The sequence below is a fragment of the Kogia breviceps genome, chromosome 6, assembly GCF_026419965.1.
Source record: "Kogia breviceps isolate mKogBre1 chromosome 6, mKogBre1 haplotype 1, whole genome shotgun sequence".
NCBI lineage: Eukaryota > Metazoa > Chordata > Mammalia > Artiodactyla > Physeteridae > Kogia > Kogia breviceps.
Window position 1 is genome coordinate 58105586 of NC_081315.1, and position 25263 is coordinate 58130848.

Here is a 25263-nt window from a genome sequence, read left to right on the forward strand (position 1 = left end):
CAACACTGCTCTCTACTCCACGAAAGCAGCTGTTGATGACAGGGAAAAAGAGTTAGAGCCGAATTCTACTTTCACAAAGAAATCAACTCACAACCTATGTAGAAAGTGACTACAAGAAAAGAGATCCCTACCTTCCCCAAAACATGTATTGTAAACAATTTAATACCTTTAAGAGTTGAAGGGCATAGAGCTCCACCTTGGATGCATTACACAATTATTTCCTTTATAGTCAACTATGATTCATTCTATAAATCTGTGTTGTGTGCCTCCCATGACCCACCCACTGTCTCAGGCCCTGGGTATGTAGTGGTTTAAAAGCACAAAACTGAAGAAAAGTCAGCCATGGGCCCTGACCTTGTTGCACTTATTGTCCAGTACATACCGTGTGCAAGTGAACATTTCCACACGGCTCCAAGTGCAACCAAGGGAAAGACCAGGTGCCAGGAAGAGACTATTTGAGGTAGATGAAGCCACCTCTGAGGAGGTGATGTTCCACCCGGGACCAGAAGGCTGAGGAGGAGCCAGCCAAGCGGAGAATCGGGAGGAAGACTGTTCCAGGTGGAGGAAACCTCCTGTGTGAAGCTTGGCAGGCTTGGGGAGCACAGGCGAGGCCAGTGAGGACAGAGGGCGAATGAGAGGGGAGATGTTAAAGGGTGGGCAGGGGCCAGGTCCCTCGAGACCTCACAGCCAAGTTAAGGAACTTGGATTTCCTCCAGAGTGCATGGGGAAGCTACACAAGTTTTATTACTAGAGATGACATAATCCACTTACTTATTTTAAAGGTAGTGCCGGCTGCTGGGTAGGTGCTGGGTTGGTGGGGACAGGAATGGATGTGGCTGTCAAGGAAGCTGTTCCTGGATAAAACACAACCAGAAGGACGAAACTGCTGATTCTGAGAACCAAGCCCTTCCTAAGGTTGTAACGGTCCATGCTAAGGAGATAGGAGCCCCATCCCTGCCCATCCCCATTTAAACGCAGGAGCGCAAGGGATCTGGAGAGACCACGATATCGCGCCCGGCCCAGCTCTGTATGTCTTTCTCTCCAGCTTCCCTGGACCCTCCCCAGTGTTCATGGTGCTCAAGAGAGCTACAGGAACAGGACGATCCAGAACTTTTTCTTCAGTATTGGCTGAAACTCAATTCAGAGAGCAGTAAAGCAGTCTGTATATATTCATGAATTATGAATAGTGAGGGCTGGGAATACGAATGTACTCATAGAAAGTAGAAATAACGTAGGTGGTTGGCGTGGATCTTTTGTTTCTTAACTATCTGGCAAAGAAAGATGATACTGGGATAGTGGATCACAGTCTTTATTTTTTAAATTTTATTTATTTATTTATTTCTGGCTGTGTTGGGTCTTCGTTTCTGTGCAAGGGCTTTCTCTAGTTGCGGCGAGCAGGGGCCACTCTTCATCGCGGTGCGCGGGCCTCTCACTGTCGTGTCTTTATTGTTACGGAGCACGGGCTCTAGGTGTGCAGGCTTTAGTAGTTGTGGCTCACGGACTCCAGAGCACAGGCTCAGTAGTTGTGGCGCATGGGCTTAGTTGCTCCGCGGCATGTGGGATCTTAGACCAGGGCTCGAACCCGTGTCCCCTGCACTGGCAGGCAGATTCTCAACCACTGCGCCACCAGGGAAGCCCCACAGTCTTTTTTTTAGCCCCTGTTAAATCTTCTCAAGTCAGCTCGGATTCCTGTTTCCTCACTCATAGTTTGTGATACTGAGACTGGAGAACAGCAAGAAAGAATATTAAAAAGAGCCTTCAAAAACATCTCATTAGTTTTGCCAACAAGATTCACTATGGAATTTCTTTTCATTAGAACATGTGAGTTTAAAAATGTGTATTTGTTGTCCAGGTTATTCCAGAAAGAGGTGATTCCAGAAAAGGAGTGCTCTGGGTGCTGGTGATTTTTCCTGCACTCCTTCCAACCTGTTTCCTCCTTGGTGTTATGCATCCAGACAGCTCACTCAGGAGCCAGCCCATCCAGGGTGGGGGGAGGTGAAGATTAGCAGGGAGGCTGTGCTGTGACTTAGCCTGGGGGCCGCCATCAGCAACAGTCAACCCCAACCCTGGTTTTACAAACCCTCGCACCCAGTTGTTAATGTCAGCTGGTCCCCCGGAGGGCATTGCTGGGGTGCTCATCTCTGCTAGGGTTGAAAAGGATCGTGCACTGAAAATCCTTAAAAAGATAAGACAGTCTCATGTCCTTGCTTCCATCTCCTTCCCATTTGCCTGCTCTTCCTGCCAGCCCTTCACTCCAACAGCTTTCACCCTGGACTTTCCGTCCCTTGGTGCCTCCCAGAGAGGGGGGAGGGAGTAAGGAAAGAGAAAAGGGCTCAGCCATTGTGCAGAAAGCACAGAGCCAGCAATTGTGGTTTAGGCAAAAAATATTTTTTAAATGAGGAAGTTATTAAATGCCACAATGTTTTTTTGAAAGCTCAGGCCTAGTCTTTATTGTTTTTCCCCAGCAGACAACGTCAGGGTCTATCTAGAGGAGAGCTGGAAAGGCAAGCTTGCTGTCGGAATGGATTCTACCAGTGGGTGATCTTGGATGTGCTGTGTATGTTTGTGTCATCTTTATGTTCATGTGATGATGAGATACCTTTGAGTATACTTTCCGCCTCAGCTTAAGCCAGATGGCCATTGGGGTTGGTGCCGCTGAGGGTTGTAGAAATCCTAATTGGAGACCACGTGATGAATTCTGCAAAAGGCTCTGACATGCTAACTCTGGACAAAACTCTTTTTGTTGTTATTTCCAGCATAAATTAGGTCTTTTTAATTGTGTCTATTTTACATGACATCTTAGCTGAAAGGAGCTCTAAAATGAAGGTACTGTTGAAGACAGTAGAAAATGATTCGTTAGATAAGCACATACCCCATGTGTAGGCACTGTGCTAGACTGTTAATAGACATTATCTAGAAACTTTATAGCAACTCTGCAGGATACATATAATAACAGGAGCTGATTTGCTGAGGGCCAAATATGTTCCAGACTCTATCCTAAGCGCTTTATCTGAATTCGTTTATTTAAGTTTCTCAACAACCCTATGAAAGCCATTGGTCCTTTGCACCCATTTCAGAAACGAGAGAACAGGCACAGAGAGGACAAGGTACCGAGCTGGTCAGAGGGTAAGGCCAGGACTCTGACTCAGCAGCAGACTCCAGGGCCAGACTCCTACATTGTGTGCTTGGCCTCTTATTCTCACATTCCCAAAAAGGAGCCTGAGGCTCAGTGTTTACATTCCCAATGTCATTCAGCTCACAAGTGACAGACCCTCACCTCAACCAGGTCTTCAGACTTCAAGTCTAGGGGAATATTGAATATATTCAAAGCCAGGAATCTTAAATTTGGTGAGAATAGTAATGTCACAAAGGAGGTAATGATGCTTAGATAAAACTAAAGATGAAAACTTTAGCTTAGAAGTAGAAACTCCCGGCTGAATGCCTGGTCATCTCCCTCCCTGTCCTGAAATACAAAGAGATCAACACCATTCATAATCCCACCCCGTCTCAGCCAAGGCCTATGCAGAGGAGAAACAGGAGGCATTTGCGCCTTCTCCAGATGCCTGCTTATAGGACGTGGTGCAGGGGCTACCAGTTGGCTCTCAAAGACAGACATGAAAACACACCACTGGTACCCAGTGTGGGAAACCCTCCTCAGAACCTGATGCAGGGGACAGACAGTCTGATGAAGAGGAGGCCTTGAAGGTGCAGTCAGGGCATTTGGAAATTCAGGAGCCAAGACTCTCTTCCGGAGAAGAAATACATCTGTTCCCATGGTGGGACGCCTTGGGCACTCGGGGCTTAACATTTTTCTCTGCCTGCCTGGGAGTATGGAGGGAAAGAGCTATGGGAATGGTGTTAGGGACTGGGCGTGGCTGGGAGGGGGGCGTTAAATGGACACACAGAAGGCTTGCCTGCAGCACAGTGGAATCTAAACAATCTGAAATAGCTCGGCCTCAAGAGTTGGCATGTGCCCCTGAGCTGCCACCCACTGAACAGAGCGAGGGCTGCTGCACTGGAGGGTCGCTCTCCTTCTAGCAAAACCGAGACAGGAGGCCACGGGGACTTGTCTCAGGGAACCACCTTCTTGGACAGTTTGCTTCAGTGAGGCCAATTTTTCACTTACTTACCAATGGCTACTGAGTTATAGGAGGGTTCATCTTCATAACAGTCATATATTTCTTTCCCCCTTGGCTGGAAAAAGCTGGTATTCTAAGATTGGGAAGTGCACGTTATTGCTTCACAGAAACACAGATAGGAGAGGATGAAGACCCCCAGGAGCGCATTTGCCTGCCTTTGGGCAGAGCGCCTAGGTGGGTGCAGGCTTAGACCTCTACGCTCAGCTGTGCTGCTCTCCTCTAACCTCAGGGTTAATCCTCATGCATTTTCCAGGTCGGATTCATTCGTGCCCCCTGCCCATGAACACCATCATGCTCAACTTCCTGTTTTCCTATTTTTGCCAGAGATGCGTGTGCAGACCCGGACCCTGCAGATACAGGCACCCTTGAGTCCTTCGGCCCAGAGCACCTGACCTCTGACCCCCAGCACAGGAAAGCAGCATGGTCAGGAGGGGTTAAACTTCGGCTGAAGCACAGGTAAGAGGCACGGAGGGATGCGCTGAGCGGTTCGGAAGAGAGAACTGGGGGCAAGGCTGGTCGAGAACACAGACGAGTGAGAGAGCTTAGGAGGGCCCGGACGAGGGGGTCAGATGGAATCTCGGGGTTCAGAAGAATAACCACATAATGACAGTTTTCAAACTAGGTTCTGAAGAAGCATCAAGTTCCTGGGAGGTAATCTGGGGGTCCCTCAAATCATTTGATGCAAATATCCTTAAAAATACATTGACAACTGTATTTAAAGCTATAATTAAAACCATTAAAAGAGATACACCAACATCTTACACTTTGGAAATGACTAATGCGTTACATTGTACAACAAGATTGATCCATCTCCGAACTGATGTTCACTGAACACGTGAGGAATGTCCTGAGATTACAAAGTTGGTCTAATAAAAATCTGCAGCTACTTATCTGTGCTTTCTACGTGCTAGGGCTTTGCATACCTCATCGAATTCTCACACCAGTGCTGTGAGGGTTGCACTAGTGTAAAGGCATCTTGTTAGGAGGCCATGGATTCAAATCCAGACAGTTTGAGCTCAGAGCCACTCCACTCTATTGCCTCAGCAATCAGCATAACAGAACCTACTTCCTAGGACAACTGTGGGAATTCAATGAGGTAAGGTATTCAGCACTTAGCACAGAGCCCGCTGGTGGGGAACAAGAAATAAATGTCAGGTGAAGTAAACATTAGGTGGTGGTATAATGATGTCCTGGTATCATTCTCATCATGCCTTTCATCACCGTCACATAAGTCTGTGTGCCAGCATGAAAGGCAGTATAATATAGTGAGTAAGATGGCGGGGGGCGGGGTCTGTGGAATCAGCCTACCCAGAATTCAAATCTTGATTCTGCCACTTAATAGATAACTGCAGGCAAGTTATTTAAACTTTGTTTCCAATCTATAAAATGAGTTTAATAACTAATCTACCCCCAAGGAGCTGCTGAAAGGATTGAAAATGCTAATATACATAAAACACTTAGAGTGGCACCTAGCCCGTCATAAGCGCTCAGTAGATGTTGGCTATCATCGTTGTCAATTATCCTGATTTCAGTTTGGGGGGCGTGGCTCTTTCATGGAGACACGTGGGCTTGGATTAGAAATAAATAAACATTATAAACTTAGATTTATGCGATTACCCATGCTTATGGATATGCAAATATACATTAAAGTATTTGTTATATTTCCTGTAATCCAACAACACTTGTATATGGTGTCTACATTAAGATTCTTTGTAAGGTTTTCTTTGAAAAAAGGATTCAAAAGAAGTTTGAACATACCAGTTGAAGACAGGCTGAGATTTGCAGAAGGCTCCATCTATAAGAGAAGCAGGGAATCCCTGGAGGCGCGGTGGTTAAGAATCCGCCTGCCGATGCAGGGGACGCGGGTTCGTGCCCCGGTCCGGGAAGATCCCACATGCCGCGGAGCAGCTGGGCCCGTGAGCCATGGCCGCTGAGCCTGCGCGTCCGGAGCCTGTGCTCCGCAACGGGAGGGGCCGCAACAGTGAGAGGCCCGCGTACCGCAAAAAAAAAAAAAAAAAGCAGCAGCTGGCAAAAGGTTGCTCCAGGAACAGCCTGAAGAAGAAGGATCCCCAAGGTTACTGCTCTTCCTTTCAACCTCCTAGGATCTTCAAAATGTAGAGGATCAGAGCCTTTTATTTAACAAGACTCCACTGAGGTGTATAGGTTAATGTAGCATCAGTGCCAAAGTACTTTAAGCCAGAAAGTCGTAGTTAGGAAGTTATTGCCCTGGCCTGGGTGGACAATGATCGAGACTTGAACTTAGCAAGTGGTGATGGGACAAGAGATGAGACAGATTTGGTTTGAATTTAGGAGACAGGTCAAGAGCAGGTGAGGGTGGGAGAAGAGAGATTAAAGAGTGTGACTGCTAAGTTTCAGCCATGGGGCACTGGGGTAATTGTGGGACCATTCTCCAGAAGGCAGGGAGAGCTGAGACTAGGTGGGGCTAAGAGCGTGAAGAGTGGAATCACACAGACCTGGGTTTGAGCTTGAAACAACTGAAATATTTCATAAAACAATCCTTAACAGTTGGATGAAACAAATGAACCTCAACCTATGTCCATTTGGCATCCTAACCATGCAGAGATTGTTGTTATAACCAGGACGCGATTATCTTTAAAACAAGTTGGGGTCGCCCTCATCAGTGTGGTCAAAACTGGCTAATGATGCTGTGTCTGTATGAAGGGAGACTGTAAGGGAGCAGATAGGCAAGCAGTTTCCTTTTGAAAAAGTCATGACCTGGATGTTGCATACGTCATGCCTGCTCATGTCCTATTGGCTGGAATTTTTACTCTACTCATACTCTAAGAATTTTACTTGTGTGTGTCTTGTCTCCAAAAGTATATCATAAGCCCCTACAATAGTCCACCTCATAACTCTTCCCTATCCTCTGAGGTCTCTGCAACCCAAGTTTTACTGATGTTGGACTAAACTTGGAAATTGGCGTGGTTCTCATCCAATTGATTCAGTTCCCAAATCCTGCCCGTTTTGTTTTTTACTTTTTATTTTGAAATAATTTTAGACTCACAGGAAAGCTGTGAAAATAGTACAGAGATTTCCCATCCACCCATCACCCACCTTTCTCTAATGTTAACATCTTTGAAAACCATAGTGTAAATATTAAAACTAAGAAATTAACATTGGTGCGATACTATCAACTGCAGACTATAAGGCTTTATAGACTTTATTCAGATTTCACCTCCCCCCCCCGCCGCTAATGTCCTTTTTCCATTCCAGAATCCTACGTTGTATTTAATTGTCATGTTTCCTTAGTCTCGTCTAATCAGTGATACTTCCTCAGTCTTTCCTTGTCTTGTATGACCTTGACACTTTTGAAGAGTATGGGCCAGTTATTCTGTTGAATGCCTTCTATTTCGGTTTGTCTGATACTATATCATGATTGGATTGAGGTTGAGCATTTTTGGCAAGAATACCACAGAAGTGGTGATGTGTCCTCCTTAGTGTGTCGTCTCCCGGGTTACATGGTGTCAATGTTTTACTACTGGTGACGTTAACCTTGATTACCTGTATAAGGTGAAGTTGCCAGGTTTCCTCACTGTAAAGTTATTGTTTGTCTCCTTGTAAATGAATACATATCTTGGGGGGGAGATAGCTTTGAGGCTATACAAATATTCTGGTTTTCCTCAAACTTTCTTCCACTGATTTTAGCATCTATCAATGGATATTGTCTGTGACAATTATTACTGTAATGTTCTAAAGGTGAGTCTGTATTTCCTTCATTCCTTGCACATTTATTAATTGGAAGTCTTCTGTAAGGAAGAGCTGTCTCTTTCCTCCACTTATTTATTTATCCAACTATTTATATCAGTAAGGACTCCTTCCTTTTATTTTATTCTGTGGGTTATAATCCAATACTATTATTTATTTTATTGCTCAAATTGTTCCAGCTTTGGCCACTGAGAATTCTTTCAAGCTGGCTGTGGTCTAAGTCCTGTTTTGAAACATGGGAAGGGGTGAGGTGCTGATGTCTTTAGACAGAGCAGACATGATGTGCTTATCATCTTAGGAGTCTCACAGGTGTTGAGGTGGAAGGTTAGTAGTTGGCACTAAGCAAGTCTAATTCATGACAGGTCACAGAAGCCTACACCGATTTTGAAATTGAAAAGGGCTGAGATCACCTCATGAGCTCATTCCAAGTCTAATGGGTCATGGGTATGTGTAGCTCCTTTTTCATGGAGAAAATAGCCAGAAAGGATTTTCTCACTCATTTATAAGAAAAAGGAAAGAGCAAAAGGAATAAACTCCCCTCCACCCTCACTCCAGGTATATACAGAGACCAGCCAAACCACCAAGGTAAAGAGAGATGCTCTTAGTGGTCCAGGGCTTAATATTTGCACACATCCAATCCCACCTTTCCTTTTTTGCTTGGATCCCTGAGTTCTCTCTTGTCTGACTTGTCAATAGGAGTCCTATGATCTAACTTATCTCAGCAGAACTTCTCCCTAAAATCTGTCAAGCCTCAGGCTAGGGTAGTTCAATGAGTTAGTTCAAGAGACAAAATGTTCCAGCTTAAAACTCAAGATTTTCCAAGCCAGGGCTTTCCTCCATGAACTTCCTGTCCCTTCCTCATCCTCTACCACCAGTCACCACCATCACCATAATGACCATCTCATCTAATCAGTAAGCACTTACCATACATGGTGATATGTGCTCTGTAAAGTAAATTGAGATGAATGGGTCATAGAAGCTCAGGCTTTGACTCTTCATTCATCCTTATTTGGGCAGCAAGGTTAGCAGCTGGCACTTGCACTTCCATTGGCAGTGAGTTCTGTCCCCGTCCTCCTGACTTAGTGAGCTCAGGACAGTGTGTCTCAGGAAGCCACAGTGGATGTTGGTGTAGGACCTCTTTCAGTAGCCTCCCGAGGGTGGGAAGCTTAAAGCAATCAACACGCATTTTTTGCAGACAGCGGCATTTTTGCACATGGAGGAGGGTGCAGGTTTAGCAGAGAAGATCAATTAAAAAGGAAACTTCCTGATTGCAGTTTGATGCATTTTATCAGCAGATGATTTTCCTTCCTTCCCTCCTCCTCCTGCCCACTGGGTAGAATTCTGGCATTCCCAAGCTGTGTGCTATTGTCTAAGATGCTGGTTCTTCTCAGGGCAAGTTACTAAGGGTCACTTTCTCTTCTTCCCTCTTAGAGAGCAGGAATTGAATTTTAATTGGCAATCTACAGAGGTGGCTGGGAATGAGTCCCTCCCACTTGCACGGAGCTTAGTGAGTTCCAGGCAGTTCAGGCTGTCTGATGGGAGTCGCGTGGAATCATTGAGAAGCCTTTGCAGCCCAGGGAGGAGCAGAAAGAACAGTTAACAGGGTGAAATGGCTTTTTATCCCACTCCTGAATATGACATGCAGTTGGCCAGAGGGTTGCTATCTAGGATGCTTCTCTTTGCCGCAAGGTAAGCCCACTATTATGTTAGAATGAGATTTCGAATCTTGCATTGCAGGATTCTCAACTGATAAGCCTTTCACAGGTATCTTTCTGATGTTGTGCTATGTCTATTTATAAAGAAAAATTAATAACCAACCACATATTAAACTTAAGCCCATTTCTCTAAATTGTCATGAAATTTCTCATTATTTGAGAACCTTGGGTAATTCAGTGTACTATTAATATTTCTGTGTGGGAATTTTCAATCATTTTCTCTCCTATATATACGGTCACCATATTTCTTATGATGTACGTATTTAGGGTGGCTTTTTATCTCATTCACATCAGCAGTTGCTTTTTGTTGTGTACTTCATGGTTTTGCTTCCCCATTTCCCCAGGGAATTTCAAATAAACAATTTCTTTTTCTCACAAGGAATGGCTACTTATCTATGTACTCATAGCCAAGTTCTCTATTCTCATTGCCAACGTTTGTATAAAGAAAAGGAACCTGCAAATGTAGTCTCAATATTAAAGAAAAGGTGTGGTCTTCTCATTTAACTTTGAGTTTGCATGAAAAGAAGTGTGTATTGTGATTGCTGGGTGTACAGTATTTACCTCCATCACAATCGAAGGTTTAAATACTTTATTATCTTTTCCCTTACTCACAATAATTTGAATTCAGCTTTTATCCTTATACAATCTTTGATTTGAAATTTTTGTTCAGAGCTATGCTGAACGCCAGTGTTTGCATCCCTAGATGCTTTTACTAAAAGGAAATATGATATGGCAAAGAACAGGTGGCTGCACCAGTAGTGGTAATGTTCTGGATCTCCAGGTGACTTGAATATCTATTTTATTATTACGGGCATTCATTTTGTTATTATATCATGTAAAAGGTAAAAAAGAAAATATGAACTGCTTAGATTATAAAACACATATATAAAGAGAGGCATCCAGGGCTGGTTTTTCAAGTTTAATTTGGCATCCTTTCACCTGAAGGCGAATAAGAGAGAACATTCTTCTGAGTTTTATTATTTTCTCCCCAACAGTGTCAGGTTATGTGTGAATGGTGGTGGTGGTTAAACTCCTCCTTGTTGTGAAATTTATTATGGAAATGCTGGCAGGTAGGAACTGAGGGGCTGGAGCAAGTGTTCATAAAGTTTTCATCCACTTTGCCTTAAAACCTTCACTATTCTTTTCATTCGGGTCTTTTCTGGCATGATTTTAAAATATGGATTCTTCTTTTGACCATTGTTTAAGGTCCCTATCTAAAATTAATGCTTTCTGTCCTTTCTTTTTTTTTTTTTTTTTTGTTGTTGTTGTTGTTGTTGCCTTTAATTTCTCATTTGCAGCCTATTCCTCTAAATGAGGAGAAAGTGAAATAGAGAAGAGAAAAACAGGATACAACAATGCATGACTTACTGCAAAAGAGAATTCAGTGTCTTTAGTGTTAGAAGTTTGGGGAGCATTTATTTGTTTTTGTTGAATGGGATGGTGTTTAGAAAAAAAGCACTACCAAAAGGTAAGGCTTCAGCCTCACACACAAAAACTTTTCATTACTGTTTTGGCAAATGAAATTTAACTTATACTTTAGCATTGCATAAAAGTTAATTAGCTTGATTTTGAAATATCTTGGTTGGTATGTGGTGTAAAGGGTATCCTTTAAACCCTCAAAGGACAATCTTCTGTGGGATTACACACGGAGGAGGAGGGTGTCCAGCTGTAGTGGTGGATACCCTGCCCCTCCTGCCCTCAGCCCTGCAGCCCCCTGGGTGGAGGGGAAGAGCCCTAAGCACCTTCATCGTGTCCTGCTGAGCTGTTCCCCATTTGCCCAACAGGGGTCCTCTGGGAGAGCCTCCAAACAATTCTGGGGCACACACAGTGTTTCTTGTTCTCTGTAACTATCTCATCCTCTCTGAGATCCATGAGCGTATATTTGTGGATGTCTGCATGTATCTCTGTGTGGAAGATAAAAACAAACAGCATGAAAGTGATTTCTCTTTCAGCCCTGGCAACATATTCTATGACACAGAGAAGTAATAGAGGAGAAAAATTTTAAATCATAATACCTGATATCTCAAGAAATCAGTAAAGCCAGTCCCTCCTTCCTTCCTCCAACAAATAAAATGCCCAGTTGCAAACTGAGAGTTGACAAGAAGAAATTGTGGATAATTAGCGTTCATGCTAGTCTATGTATGCTATGCGATTCTATTGTAATTGAATTTGAAAGTCAAAGAAAAACAAACATGCATGCTGTTACAGAGCAAAGGTGTTATAGTGTTCGTGTCAATTTCTGCCATGACATATAGGCAAACTTTGAAGTGTGGGGAGGAGAGCTGACTATTCTGATTACTCTGTAGATGTCAGAGTTGAGGGGAGGAGTAAAGAAAGGGGGGCATATTAAGAAAAAAGACATTTCAACATCATCACCCATTGGTGGCTAAGTGAAACACACCCACCCCCATGGCTATGCCCTCTTTTTTATGGTAATAGTTCTGTGTGGTCATCAATAAAATTTAATCTTTAAAGAATGTTTCAAAATAGAAGGTGGGGAGGAGATAAACTAGTAGTGAAATGATGTTGGAGCAGGTGTGGGGGAATGGGGTAAAGTATCTTACAAGAAAAGGTTTTTTGGGTTGTTTTTTTTTTTTACCTTTTATGCAAATTTTAGATGTTAGAGTCTTACATCATCTGTCTGTTAGCCATCCTCTGTCTGTTAGCCCGACTTCACTCTTAACTTGTGATTCAGTTGCCAAAGCCCAAAGTCCCCAGGGCATATTATCAGGATGTGACCTTTGAAAAGAACTTCTCTTTCCTGGCGGGACTGTGTGTTGCCATGGGGTTATATTACTTAATGCATACCTTTCTACCCACTGAACCACTTTTTAAAAACACAGATGTTAGGCAATTATGAAAGCCTCAGAAATGTTTGCTTGTTAGATTTTTCTGTGAATCCAAAAAGTCCAAGTATAGCCTTGAGTAGCCCAGTAGTCATAGAAACTAGAGGTTAGGGATGCTGAAAAGGGCCAAAGGATATCTCAAAAGCAATGCCTTTGCCAACTGTGTGCTAAGGGACAATTACACCCTTTTTTTACATTTTGGAAGATAACGGGTGTTTTCAACCCTGAAAGTTCTTGAGAGCTTGTCTGTCTCCTGTGAACATGTAGAAAACATATCTCAACATAGGGTGATTTTTTGTTTATTCCAGAGAGGGTTTCATCTGGATCTATGAATGAAACAGTGCTATGAGTACAGCCCAGTGCATCTTAACTTGGTCTTAGTTTTCTGTGGCTGTATATTTTTATCATCAGTGTTTGGGGCACATAATTTTCCTATAAACAGGAAATGCCTAAAAAGGCATTGTTGTTCAAATATGAATCATCTATTCTTCTATACTAAAGAAGGTGTAATTATCCCCCCCTAAGAATCACTTGCACAATGACATTTATTCATGTTAAGTTTGTTTCCCCTTTAAAGCATGAAAGGGGCAACTTAGCACTAACTTAGCAATAACTACCAAAATTGCAAGTGCATTTTAGTTTGAGCCAGCAATTCCACTTCTAGGAATTTCTGCAGATATGTGGGCATAGACAGAAAACAGTGTGTAGACATGGTTATTCATTGAAGTATTATTTGTAATAACAAAAGACTGGAAATCAAAAAGTGTCTACAAAAAAGGGTCTGGTTGAAGAAATATGTTATATGCACATGATGGAATACCAGGCAGTTAAAAGGGGGGGGGGGAAGCTATGAGGAAGCTCTGTAAGTACTGATATAGAATGATCTCCAGTAGATGTTAAGTTCAAAAAAGCAAGGGGTAGAACACCACATAGCTTTCCTTTTGTGAAGCAGTGAAAAGAGATTTGTTCATATTTGCCTATACTTGCATAACAAAGCACTGGAAAACATACATAAGGAATTAACCTCCGAGGTTTGCTGTAGGGGGAAGAGAAATGGGTGGAGAGGGCTGGGAAGGAGAGTAAGACTTCTTAATGGCTTTGATCTTTTTAAAACTATGTGAATTAATTACCTATTCAAAACAACACCTGAAGTAAATATGGGGAAAATATTAAGATTTGATCAATTTTGGTAATGAGTACACATGAGTGTTTTTTATATTCACTTGAGTGCATTTATGTATGTTTGAAGTATTTCAAAAGTTTTTAAAAGATGAGGAAAAATAGGAAAAAAAATAACAGTGATACACAAAAGAACCTTAAGAAACATGTTTTATCCCCTGCTAAGGACAAAGGGTTCAGTAATTATATCATGAAGACTCTCAACCCAAATCCATGATATGTTAATTCTGATAAACCTAATTTACAGAATACATTGATATTAGTGTTTTGTTTTTTCTTTCTTTTTGGGGGGGGAGTGGGTAAGACTAGAATCTTGTTATGCTGGACTTCGTTGTCTATTATAGCATTGCGTACTAAACAAATGATGGCAGGTGGGGGTTAGTAAGTGAATCAAGAAACATGATGTTTTATTTGGTAGTGCTGGTATTGAGTGTATTTGGTATTTTTACATGTTCAACTCATGTCCAGTTGTTAACTAGCATGGTTTATAAAGTTAGTGCACCCAGAAGAGCCCAAGCAAAGTCTCAGTCATAACAGCTCATCAAAGAACAGCATCAACAAAAAAATTAACTCCAACTCTTAGATTTCTTATTATCCAAAGTGTGGTTGTCACCTTCTCCATTTATCCATCCAAAGCATACCAATGCTTCATGGTCATCCAAAGTCCCACTCTACTACCAGGCCTTTTAGCCAACTTCAGACCCCATTCTTGATCACTGGCAGCAAGGGAGCTTTTTGGTGCTTAAACCGAGGTCCTCAGGAGCTAGCATGGCCCAGTATGATCTCATGACCTTCCTACCGTCTGCTCTTCATTCCCAAGGTTCTGGCTACAGTCTGTTCTGCTTCTTGAAATCCGCCAATTTCTTCCTGCCTCAAGGCCTTTGTGTTTCTTTTCGGCTTGTGTGCTAAATACTCTGCCCCCAGCTCTTTGCAAGGTTGATTCCTTCTTATCATTTAGATCTGGTTCGGATGTTACTCTCTCAAAGAGGCTGTCCTTGATCCAAAGCAGGATCCTTGGTCACACTCTCACATTACCCAGTTCTATTTCCTTCAGAGCCCTTATAACTACATGAAAATTCCCTGTTTATTTGCTTACTTGTTAATTGTCTGTCTCTCTACTCTGCCCACCTCACCTCTTTTATATACTGCTCATTGCTCAGAAGTTAAGAACACAGACTCCGGGGACAGATGCCTGAGTTTAAATATCAGCTCTGCTCCTCACAACCCCTGTGACTGTGGATGGGTTGCTTAGTCTCTCTTGATTACCTCATTTTGTCCTATATCATAAAGATACGGTATAAAGGTTAAGTGAGAAACTGTGTGTCAAGTGCCTGGAATGATACTTGGCTCTCAGTAGGCACTCAAATATTTTTCGAGTGAATGAGTAATACTCTGATGCTCTTTAATACTTTTTCTTGCATCTGAGGCTCCCCAACAAGATTATAAACTCCTTGAGGGCATCTGTGACCTCCCAGAGCTCCAGTTGTACTTCAGCAGGGTAGAAGGCACATAGTAGGTGATCAGTGAATACTGCTCGAGAGACGTGAACTGCTTTATTGTAGATTTCTCCAAAATATGCTTTCATTCCTGAATCTCTCTGTGTGTTAGGGCAAAATCATCTAAGAAGGACATGAGTCACTTGCTAGTTCCAGTTTCATCAGCCTACCCATCCCACGCAATTAAGCTTCCTTGTTTGTGGTTAGGAACGCAACAAAAGGGCTTTGTTTGAATTACATGCACACACAAAACTTAGTTGGCTCAATTTTAAAATTAAATCGTCCGTCTTCTGACTCTTATTGATATGCTCATGATGTAATATGCTTTAGGAAAATATTTCCGTATCTTCTTTAAGATCAGAGTGATCCTAAAATATAAAAGCATGCTGTGCTCTTTAGGAATGCTTATTAAATTATTTGCATCATTGAAAAAGTCAGTAAACAGCTGTTTGACTTTTTTGGTTATCTCCAGGTACAGTGAATTATATTTTCAAGATGAGAGGCTATTTTTAAAATACTTGGCTTTTTAATAGGTAACACATGTACATAGTACATAATTCGAAAGTTAGAAAAGGAAATACGGTGAAAAATAAGATTTCCTCTCCAGAGGCAGTCATTGGTTCTAGTTTCTCAAGTATTCTTCCAGAAATACTCTTTACATTAATAAACGTAAGTGATTATGTATGTTTTTCCTCACATACAGTATACTGTACGCACAGCTCTGTATCTTACAATTGTCCTTTAACCATATATTTTGGAGATGTGTCCATATCCATATGTATAGAACTACTCAGTTCTTTTAACGGCCACATACATATTCCATTGTGTGGAGGTACCACACTGACTTAACTGGTCTGCTACTGATAAGTATTTAGGTTGTGTTTCAGTCTTTTTTTTTTTTTTTTTTTTTTTTTTTTGCGGTATGCGGGCCTCTCACTGTTGTGGCCTCTCCCGTTGCGGAGCACAGGCTCCGGACGCACAGGCTCAGCGGCCATGGCTCACGGGCTTAGTTGCTCCGCGGCATGTGGGATCTTCCCGGACCAGGGCACGAACCCGTGTCTCCTGCATCGGCAGGCGGATTCTCAACCACTGCGCCACCAGGGAAGCCCTGTGTTTCAGTCTTTTGATGGATATGTTATTTTTAAATTATTTTTGCTGTGTGTTGCCAAACTGCTCTTTATTCAGGCTGCACTGATTTACACACCCACCCTGCTCCAGCAAGGTCTGAGAGTTGGTGGGCTATATTTTGGTCATCTTTCTCATTGTTATTTTTCCTCATTTCATCACTTAATTGTACATATTGGAAGAATCTTATGAAACAAAGATTCATCTCTGAAACCTCCCAACATATGTTCTGCATCCAAAAGAAAGGGGTATGTTTTTCAGAGCCTACTGATTTGCTTGTTTCACACGCACCCTGTTCTTAATGTGTCGCTATTACACCTGGGATGAAATCTACCCCCTACCCCAGGACAAAGAGTTCACCTCTGCACTCTCCTCCGGAGAAGCGGCTCCCCAAGTTGGGTGTCCTGTCTTGGCATTGCAAGTCTTGGGCACTTACTTTGTCTTTACTGTAAGAATTATTTCTTTATGATTTATTATTTATTAGAGGAATACTTCATTTGGTCTCCCCACCAGAATGTAAGCTCCTTAAGGGCAGAGACCATATCTTAGTTATTAAATCTTTTAAGTATCTCTAATCAGTTTCAGCTCTTCAGTCCTCATCTGTCATGCCCCTTGAGCCCCATGCACCACATCCAGCCCCTCACTTTTCCCTCTTTGGGCTTCCTAATGAAGATAGGGGCCAATAGGTGTGAAGTTCCTCCAGCTGCCCTCCTACCCACTCCCTTTCATATGAGAATCAACATCTTACCTCGTCCTTTCTTCTCATTTACTTCAGTGGACCTGCCTTTACTCCTACATAAGGTCGTGCCCTCCACGTGTGCTCTAGAATGCCATCCTTGCCTACTTCCTCTTGAGTCTTAAGGAGCGTCAGCCTCTCCTCATCCTGTGTCTTGGGCTGTGCGTGTATGCACTCCCTGTCTCATACAGATTTGCTCTTACTTCTCATTATTTAAAAGAAAACAGCAAGAACAAATCCTTTTCACTCCCTGGCCCCCTCTAGCCTCCTAGCTACCACCTTCTTTCCCCCCTTTAGAGCCAAGGTCTTGAAAGAATGATCTGCCCTTGCTGTCTCCATTTTATCTCTCATTCACCTCTTACCTCATCCTAATCAGGCCTCTGCCCCTGTCATTCCATTGCAAAGACTCATCAGTCATCAAATCCAGTGGACGTGCATCTACCCACATCACACTAACCTCTCGGTAGCAGTTGGAATGATTGACAGTTCCTCCTCCTTGTTCTTCCTGCTAGGATGCTGTGAAACTCCCATACTCTCCTAGTTTTCCTCCTACTTCTCTGAAAGCCTCTTGGACTCTCCCCAACCCCATTCCACCCCCAAACTGACAGTTCTCCGAGGCTCATCCTTAAAGTACTTCCTTTCTGTCGCCTATGCAGTCTCCCCGAGCAGCTTATCTTTTCTCAGAGGCCATGTGTTTTGTGACTCCTCAATGTGTATGTGCAGCCCAGACTCCAGTCCTGTGGGCCCCACTGCTTCCTGTCCAGCACTGCAGTCCCAAAGGTCCCTCACATGGCACGTCCCAAGCGAGCCATCCACCTCCCCGCTCTGTTTGCCTCCTCCCTCCCTCCGCTCCCACCCCTCCATCTCATAGCTCTTACCATTCTAGTTCAAGCTACAAACATGAAGACCGCCCTTCCTCCTTGACTATACACTCTTCTACACCAGCCACACCCAAGTGCTCACTAGGCTGGGAATTTCTCCTCCTCAGTGGTTCTTAGACCTGTCACCCCTTTAAGTTCACTGCCCCTGCCTCGGTGCCGGGTCCTTATTATCTCTTACCCTGGCCAATACCATAGCCTCCGATCTTGTCTCTCTCAAATTTATTTGCATTATTGGCAGTATCTTCCTGAAACTCACATTTGAACATGGCCCTCCTTGGCTAAGGTTCTTCGGTGGCCTCCAAACCCATAGGACACTATTCACACCCTTCAGTGAGATATGGACCCTCCTAGCTCTTCACCTTCATCTGCTGCCTTCCTCTCTCACTCGTCATCTCCTCTCCACCTACTTAAATTGCTTGTACCGTGTCCTTCTGCATTTCCATGCATTTGTCATGCTGTTTCTTCTACCTGAATGTCCTTCCCTTCCGTTTCCCGCCCCCTGCCATCTGGAGGAATCTTTCATGGTTCCATGTTTTCGGTTACTGCCTCTTCTGAGTTCACTAAGCACCTTGTACAGGTCTCGATTACGGAACCCATCTCAGTGTCTTATAGCGGTTTACTTGGCTGTCTCTTCTACTGTACTGTGAATTATTTGGGTCTAGTGATACTTTGTTCTTCTTTGGATCCCCAGTGCCAGCATAGTGGCTGCCATGTAGAAAGTCTCTATGGATGCCCTTGAATGAATGGGAAGGAAATTGAAGAAAGGTCTGGATAGCTTACATTTAAAAGGGAGCCTTGCTATTGTTTTTAAAGCACAAAGGGAAATTTTTTTTCACTTAACCTAGATGAAACAGCGTATCTCCATTGTCCCCTGCACAAACCCCTCCCCCCCCCTTTTTTTTTTTTTTGCAATACGCGGGCCTCTCACTGTTGTGGCCTCTCCCGTAGCGGAGCACAGGCTCCGGACGCGCAGGCTCAGCGGCCATGGCTCACGGGCCCAGCCGCTCTGCGGCATGTGGGATCTTCCCGGACGGGGGCACGAACCCGTCTCCCCTGCATCGGCAGGCGGGCTCTCAACCACTGCGCCACCAGGGAAGCCCCCCACAGCACCCTTTTATACTTCAGAGTCTGATTCAGAACTTTCAGCAAGGTGTCTGATCCTTCATGAAGGAGGTGTACCAACTGATATTAAGCCTAGGTAGCTACATTCTGTCAATACTTCAGGGCACCTCCTCTCTTCTCTCCATTGAGATTTCAGTCTAGAAATCCCTGAAGTTGTTGGTAAACATTATCTCACTTTTCTGCCAAAAATAAAGTTCAGCCACTCTCTCTTGACTCTGACCTTCTATAGTAGTGTAATTCTCCTTACCAAATTCATCCATCCTTCAGTATTGCAGTCTGAAGAACACCCACTTTTCCCCTTTGGCTTTGTCTGTTCTTTGTGTTATAAGGGCAGGATGTTTAAAGGTGAAGTCATTGACTTGCAAAATGAGAAACTGTTTTGGAGAGCATCTTGTTTATACTCCGCAGATCAGAGTGTGTTAACACCAAGGTAGCTGGTAGTTTTTATGTAGTTCTTACCAAGATATTAAAATAATAGCATTTATCCAGCATCAGGATATCACAGAGAACTTCAAAATCCCCAGAAAGTCCCTTGGGAGGTGGGCAGGAATTATTGCTCCCATATTTATATATGGAAAAGTAGTGCAAAGAAAGACCAAGGCAACTCCATGTGCCTTAAATTAATAAAGCATAAAATGTTAACATGTAGGAAAGCTAGGTGAAGGTTATGTGGGATTTTTTCCAGCTTTATTGAGATACAATTGATACATAACACTGCAAGTTTAAGGTATAGAACATCTTGATTTGATACATTTATAAATTGCAAAATGATTACCGCCACTGTATTGGATGCCGGATCCATCCAGTCACATAGTTACCATTTCTGTCTTAGTTGGTGAGAACATTTAAAATCTGTTCCTTTAGGGCTTCCCTGGTGGCGCAGTGGTTGAGAATCCGCCTGCCGATGCAGGGGTCACGGGTTCGTGCCCTGGTCCGGGAAGATCCCACATGCCGCGGAGCAACTAAGCCCGTGAGCCATGGCCGCTAGGCCTGCGCGTCCGGAGCCTGTGCTCCGCAACGGGAGAGGCCACAGCAGTGAGAGGCCCGCATACCGCAAAAAAAAAAAAAAAAAAAATCTGTTCCTTTAGCAACATTCAAATATGTATATGATACGGAATTAGCTATAATCACCATGCTGTACAGATCCCCGGAACTTGTTAATCTTTATAACTTGAAGTTTGTACCCTTTGACTAAAATCTCCCCATTTCCTCCACCCCCTCAACCCCTGATAACCACCACTCTACTCTGTTTTTCTGAGTTTGTCCGTTTTAGTGAAATCATTCAGTATTTGTCTTTCTCTGTCTGGCTTATTTCACTTAGCATAATGCATCCAAGTTGTTCCAAATGGCACGCTTTCCTTCTTTCCCATGGTTGAATAATATTCCATTGTATGTATATATGGCATCTTCTTTATCCATTCATCCACTGACACTTAGGTTGTTTCTGTATCTTGGCTATTGTGAGTAATGCTGCAGTGAACATGGGAGTGCAGATATATCTTTAAGATCCTGATTTCAGTTTCTTTGGATATATGCCCAGAAGTAGGATTGCTGGATCATACTGTTAGTTCTATTTTTAATTTTTTTAAGGAAACTCCATACTGTTTTCCATAGTGGCTGTACCAGTTTGCACTCTCACCAACAGTGCACTAGGATTTATGCAGAAATTCTTTAAACTAAGTTTGCAATATTTTTAGTAACTGAAATCATGACAAAAAGAAAAGGAAAATAAACATATTAATAAAGCAGAAAAAAAACCAATGGTTACTAAGAGAAGTGAGCAGTAAGATCCGTTTTCCAGTATTTACTTGATTGTTTTCCATCTCTGAGGATACAGCCATCTCTGCTTCCAAGTACATAAATCTCATTGGTGAAGAGATCAGCTGAGATTGCTCCTAACGCCGGGGGTCCCTCTCCTGTGTCTCCCCAGGCGCAGTGAACCTGCGGGCCGACCTCATTCTTGGCATTCAACCAAATTTGGGGAGAACCAACCCGATGCCAGCATGATGCAGATATCTCAGGGCACAATTGGCACTCCTTGGCCCCAGAGCTACCATTCCAGGTAAGTGGCCACAGCTGAGACCCAGGGGCTTCTTACTTTCAAATGTCCTGTTCCCAGAAAAGATTGTTTTCTTATACTTACCTTGAGTATTAAGTCTCTCTATCCACTATCCTCATCCTCTTAAAACCCCTAACATGTGTACGAGTCACCTTCATATCCTGGGCTAGACTGGCATGAAGGGAGGACAGGATTAGTTTGAACACTGACTGACTGCTCATTTGAGATATTTATGGGGCCTATTGATTCTCAGTCAGACATTTCTCAAGTACATGATATATATAGCACTATACTAGAAGAACTGACAACTCCCTCCCTCAGTGCTTAATGTCCTTTCTTCAAATATGTATCTGTTTTTTTAAATTAATTTGTATTGGAGTATATAGTTGCTTTACAGTGTTGTGTTAGTTTCTACTGTACAGCAAAGTGAATCAGCTCTACGTATATACATATCCCCTTTTTTTTGGATTTCCTTCCCATTTAGGTCACCACAGAGCATTGAGTAGAGTTCCCTGTACTCTTAAGTAGGTTCTCATTAGTAATCTATTTTATACATAGTATCAATAGTGTATATATGTCAATACCCATCTCCCAATTCCTCCCTCCCTACCCCCTTCCTACTTGGTATGCATATGTTTGTTCTCTATGTCTATGTCTATTTCTTTTTTGCAGAATAAGACAAATAAGATCATCTGTACCATTTTTTAAGATTCCACATATATGCATTAGTATACGGTATTTGTTTTTCTCTTTCTGACTTACTTCACTCTGTATGACAGTCTCTAAGTCCATCCACGTCTCTACAAATGACCCAATTTCATTCCTTTTTATGGCTGAGTAATATTCTGCTGTGTATATGTACCACATCTTCTTTATCCATTCCTCTGTATCTGATTTTTATCTGAATGATTTTATTCAGTAGTTGAACTCCCCAATTGGTTTTTCTCCTTCTGTTAAAGCCAGTTATCCAGCTTAGCTCCAATCGAAGCAGTTAACACACCGAGGACTGCTCAGTGTGTACATCATCTCGTGTGGTCCTTCATATACACCCTTGAAACAGATACAGTGTTCTTAACTCCATTTCTCAGGACAGGACATTGAATCTGGAAAGATGGCTTTGTCCAAGGTCAAACATATGATCAGTACCCAAGTCAAGACTCAAATCCAAGTTAGGTTTCAAAGCCGTTGCATGTAATCTCCTATACTTCCTCTACACTAGTTATACTAGTTATTCTTCCTCTGCTTTTCTAGTCACTCTATCAGTCAAGGTCCAGTCAGGGAAAAGCAGAGCTGTCACGGGTGTTACAGGAGAAGGGATTTATTATAGTAATCAGACCTTACACAATTGAAGGGGGCTGGGGAGAAGGGAGCCAAGCCTGACCACCCACTCAGTTCTTTTTTTTTTTTTAATGAAAGCTTCTTTAGCTATTTATTTATTTCTGGCTGTGTTGGGTCTTCGTTTCTGTGCGAGGGCTTTCTCCAGTTGCGGCGAGCGGGGGCCACTCTTCATCGCGGACCCACTTAGTTCTTTATATTAAAGTTCTTTATATTAAAGAACTAAGTCAGGACGCCCCAACATTTACTATAGACTTGGAGCCGTGCAAACTGGAATCCATCTTCTGATCCCAGGGAGGCAGGCTCTGTCACTTACCACCACTTTTTTGGAAGTACTTGGATATAGGTTACGGTAGGAAGATAGGAAAGTCAAGGTAATATGGGGCCCACATACAAATGAGATGCAAGTGCTTGTCTGTATCAGGGAGTGGAGGATGTTTCTGGAAGGATTACTTAACTACCAGGCGGTGGGTACGCATTTGGCGAGGACTCAGAACCCCTAACACTCATGTCTGGTCAAATCAAGGGTCAAATCCTAGAGCTCTGACTGGTGGGCATGGCTCCCAGCACATTAGGATACCTTCCTGGTTACCCTCCTTGTTACAGACACTCCTCTCCCTTGCCCATGTCCCTCCCAATAACCCTGAAAGAATTTGTTCTCACCATCTGAGCCATGGGTGCTCTGGGAACAGAGCTGCTAGCAGTGCCCACGCCCCATGCAGGCACAGTGCTTTCGCTCTGTGGGCACAGCGGTGCTGAAGGCCTTTAGAAGGTTAGATGCAGGGGCCTAACAGTGTGAAGGCAGGACAGCACGATGGTGAGCTACTTGGGCTTTTAAGTGAGACCTCGGTTTAAATCTCCACTTCATCGCCTACTGCATGAGCTTGAGCAAATCACTTCACCTCTTTGATCTTGGTTTCCTTGTCAGTAAAATGAAATTCATAATACAGATCTCACTGGCTCATAGTGAGGATTAAGCAAAATAACACAGGCAAAACATTTAGTGTAGTTCCTGAAACACAGTGAGCACTCGGTAACTGTGAAAACTAATTGTAATAATTAGGCTGAAGACTTGTCAGAGGTACAGTGAAACCTAGTAATGGACTAGGTTAATGGCATAAACCGGCACACACTTATAAAATGCAGGAGTGTATTAACAGGGTAGCCCTAAACAGTGGGGCCCTTCAGAGCCTCCTAACCGCTAGCCTTAGGAGGCCCTAAATCTGAAGTCATACTGTGACCTAAAATATAAGCTTGTCCAAAGGCAGAAATAAGACGACTGCAATCAGCACTTAGAACAACTGCTCACAGTAACTATGGTGAGCTCCAAGAGGCCTCAGGAGAATGATGGCATTGGCATCAGAAGTGAAGTATTCTGAAGGTTCTGCTTCTTTACCTGCTGTTTCCCAACCTCCAGAGGCAGGTGGATCTTGTACTGTACCTACCAGTCTGCCCTCTAATTCAAGCTTCAGAACAGCCTCCCGCTGCGCAAAAGCTCTGTGGAGGAAGAGAGAGGGAGAAAGGGAAGCTCGGGTTACCCACCTCCTACTGCAGCCCAAAGCATCCTGTGGTCTGTTCATTCCACGCCTCAGGCTTGCAGCTCTGAGTTCTGCTCAGAGGGTCAGCCCTTGGCAGCTGCAGACGGAGAAGCTCTCCTGGCACGTTTCTGAGGAACACGGTGGCATCTAGTGGTCTGGTGGTTGGCATACCTCTGACAGCCTTCTGACAGTTCCAGAAACCAGGAATATTACTTAGTCTCAGTCCTAAATGTGTGGATCTGCTTCTCGTTAAGAAGCAGGAGAAGGAGGGAGCTCTAGGGATGGGGAAGGGCAGGAGTGAGGAGACAGGGAGAGAGAAGTTCAGAGAGACTGGAGACATGTAATTTTCACTGCCTGCAAGCTGGCTTGGATCTGATATTCCACTGAAATTGTATTTCAGCCTCTTTCTGTCAGATCCTTGTCACTGCCTTTTTGCTGTCATACAGAAATCTCACAATGGTCCTAAATTATTAGGACTTCTAAAGTCCTACGTACTTTAGAAGAAACCTTGAAAAGTTGTTTAGTCTGGTCCCCTCCTAAGAGGCTGAAATAACAGTATCAAAATACTAAAGAACCGGGGCTTCCCTGGTGGCGCAGTGGTTGAGAGTCTGCCTGCCGATGCAGTGGACGCGAGTTCGTGCCCCGGTTTGGGAGGATCCCGCGTGCCGCGGAGCGGCTGGGCCCGTGAGCCATGGCCGCTGAGCCTGCGCGTCCGGAGCCTGTGCTCCGCAACGGGAGAGACCACAGCAGTGAGAGGCCCGCGTACCGCAAAAAAAAAAAAAAAAAAAAAAAAAAAAAATACTAAAGAACCAGTATGTGTTCATTGATTCACTCCTTCAGCAAATATGTGTGGAATACCCACTACATCTCAGATGATTTCTGATTATTGAGGGTACAAGACTGAACAAGACATAAAAAGCCCCCAACCTGCTGTATTTGTTTCCCCAGGTGTGTTCCATGGAATAATAATCCATTAGATACTCCTTGGGAAAAAGTTTCTAGGGTCACATAAGTTTAGAAAACATTGCTTAGTATATTTTCCTTTAAGAACATCACATGGGCAAGTTTATTAAGGACTCAGGAGTCTTGAATAATTACAATTATTTAAGTCATCTAGCCCAGTATTTTCCAAACATATTTGGTCACCTAAGCAATTAATATTCTGGGAGTATACTTTAGGAAATGTTTGCATACACTGTGCTTTTTGCTGTGGTTTAAGTATTTAGAAAATATTAATACTTTCAAACAGAGGTGATGTGATGTCAAGTAGTGGTAAGTGCCATGAAGAAAGTAAAGCAGAGTAACAGGGAGTAAGGACAGAAGAGGTACTTTTTAGTGAGTAGCAGAAAGTCTTCTCTGATGGGGA

The 25263-nt window shown here is 43.3% G+C and overlaps 1 protein-coding gene across 5 annotated transcripts in view; it reads left to right on the forward strand.

Moving 5' to 3' along the window:
- Positions 1-25263, forward strand: part of SHROOM3 (shroom family member 3) — a 173710-nt gene that overhangs the window by 107420 nt on the left and 41027 nt on the right. For 3 of the 5 annotated variants that reach the window (XM_067035863.1, XM_067035864.1, XM_067035865.1), the window contains exons 2-3: positions 4464-4595; positions 20896-21027. In XM_067035863.1, the coding sequence (XP_066891964.1) occupies positions 20969-21027 (59 nt within the window). In that variant the 5' untranslated portion in view covers positions 4464-4595; positions 20896-20968. Of the gene's footprint in view, positions 1-4463; positions 4596-9474; positions 9555-20895; positions 21028-25263 lie in introns of those variants that run through there. The other 2 variants (XM_067035860.1, XM_067035862.1) reach the window with 1 other exon arrangement.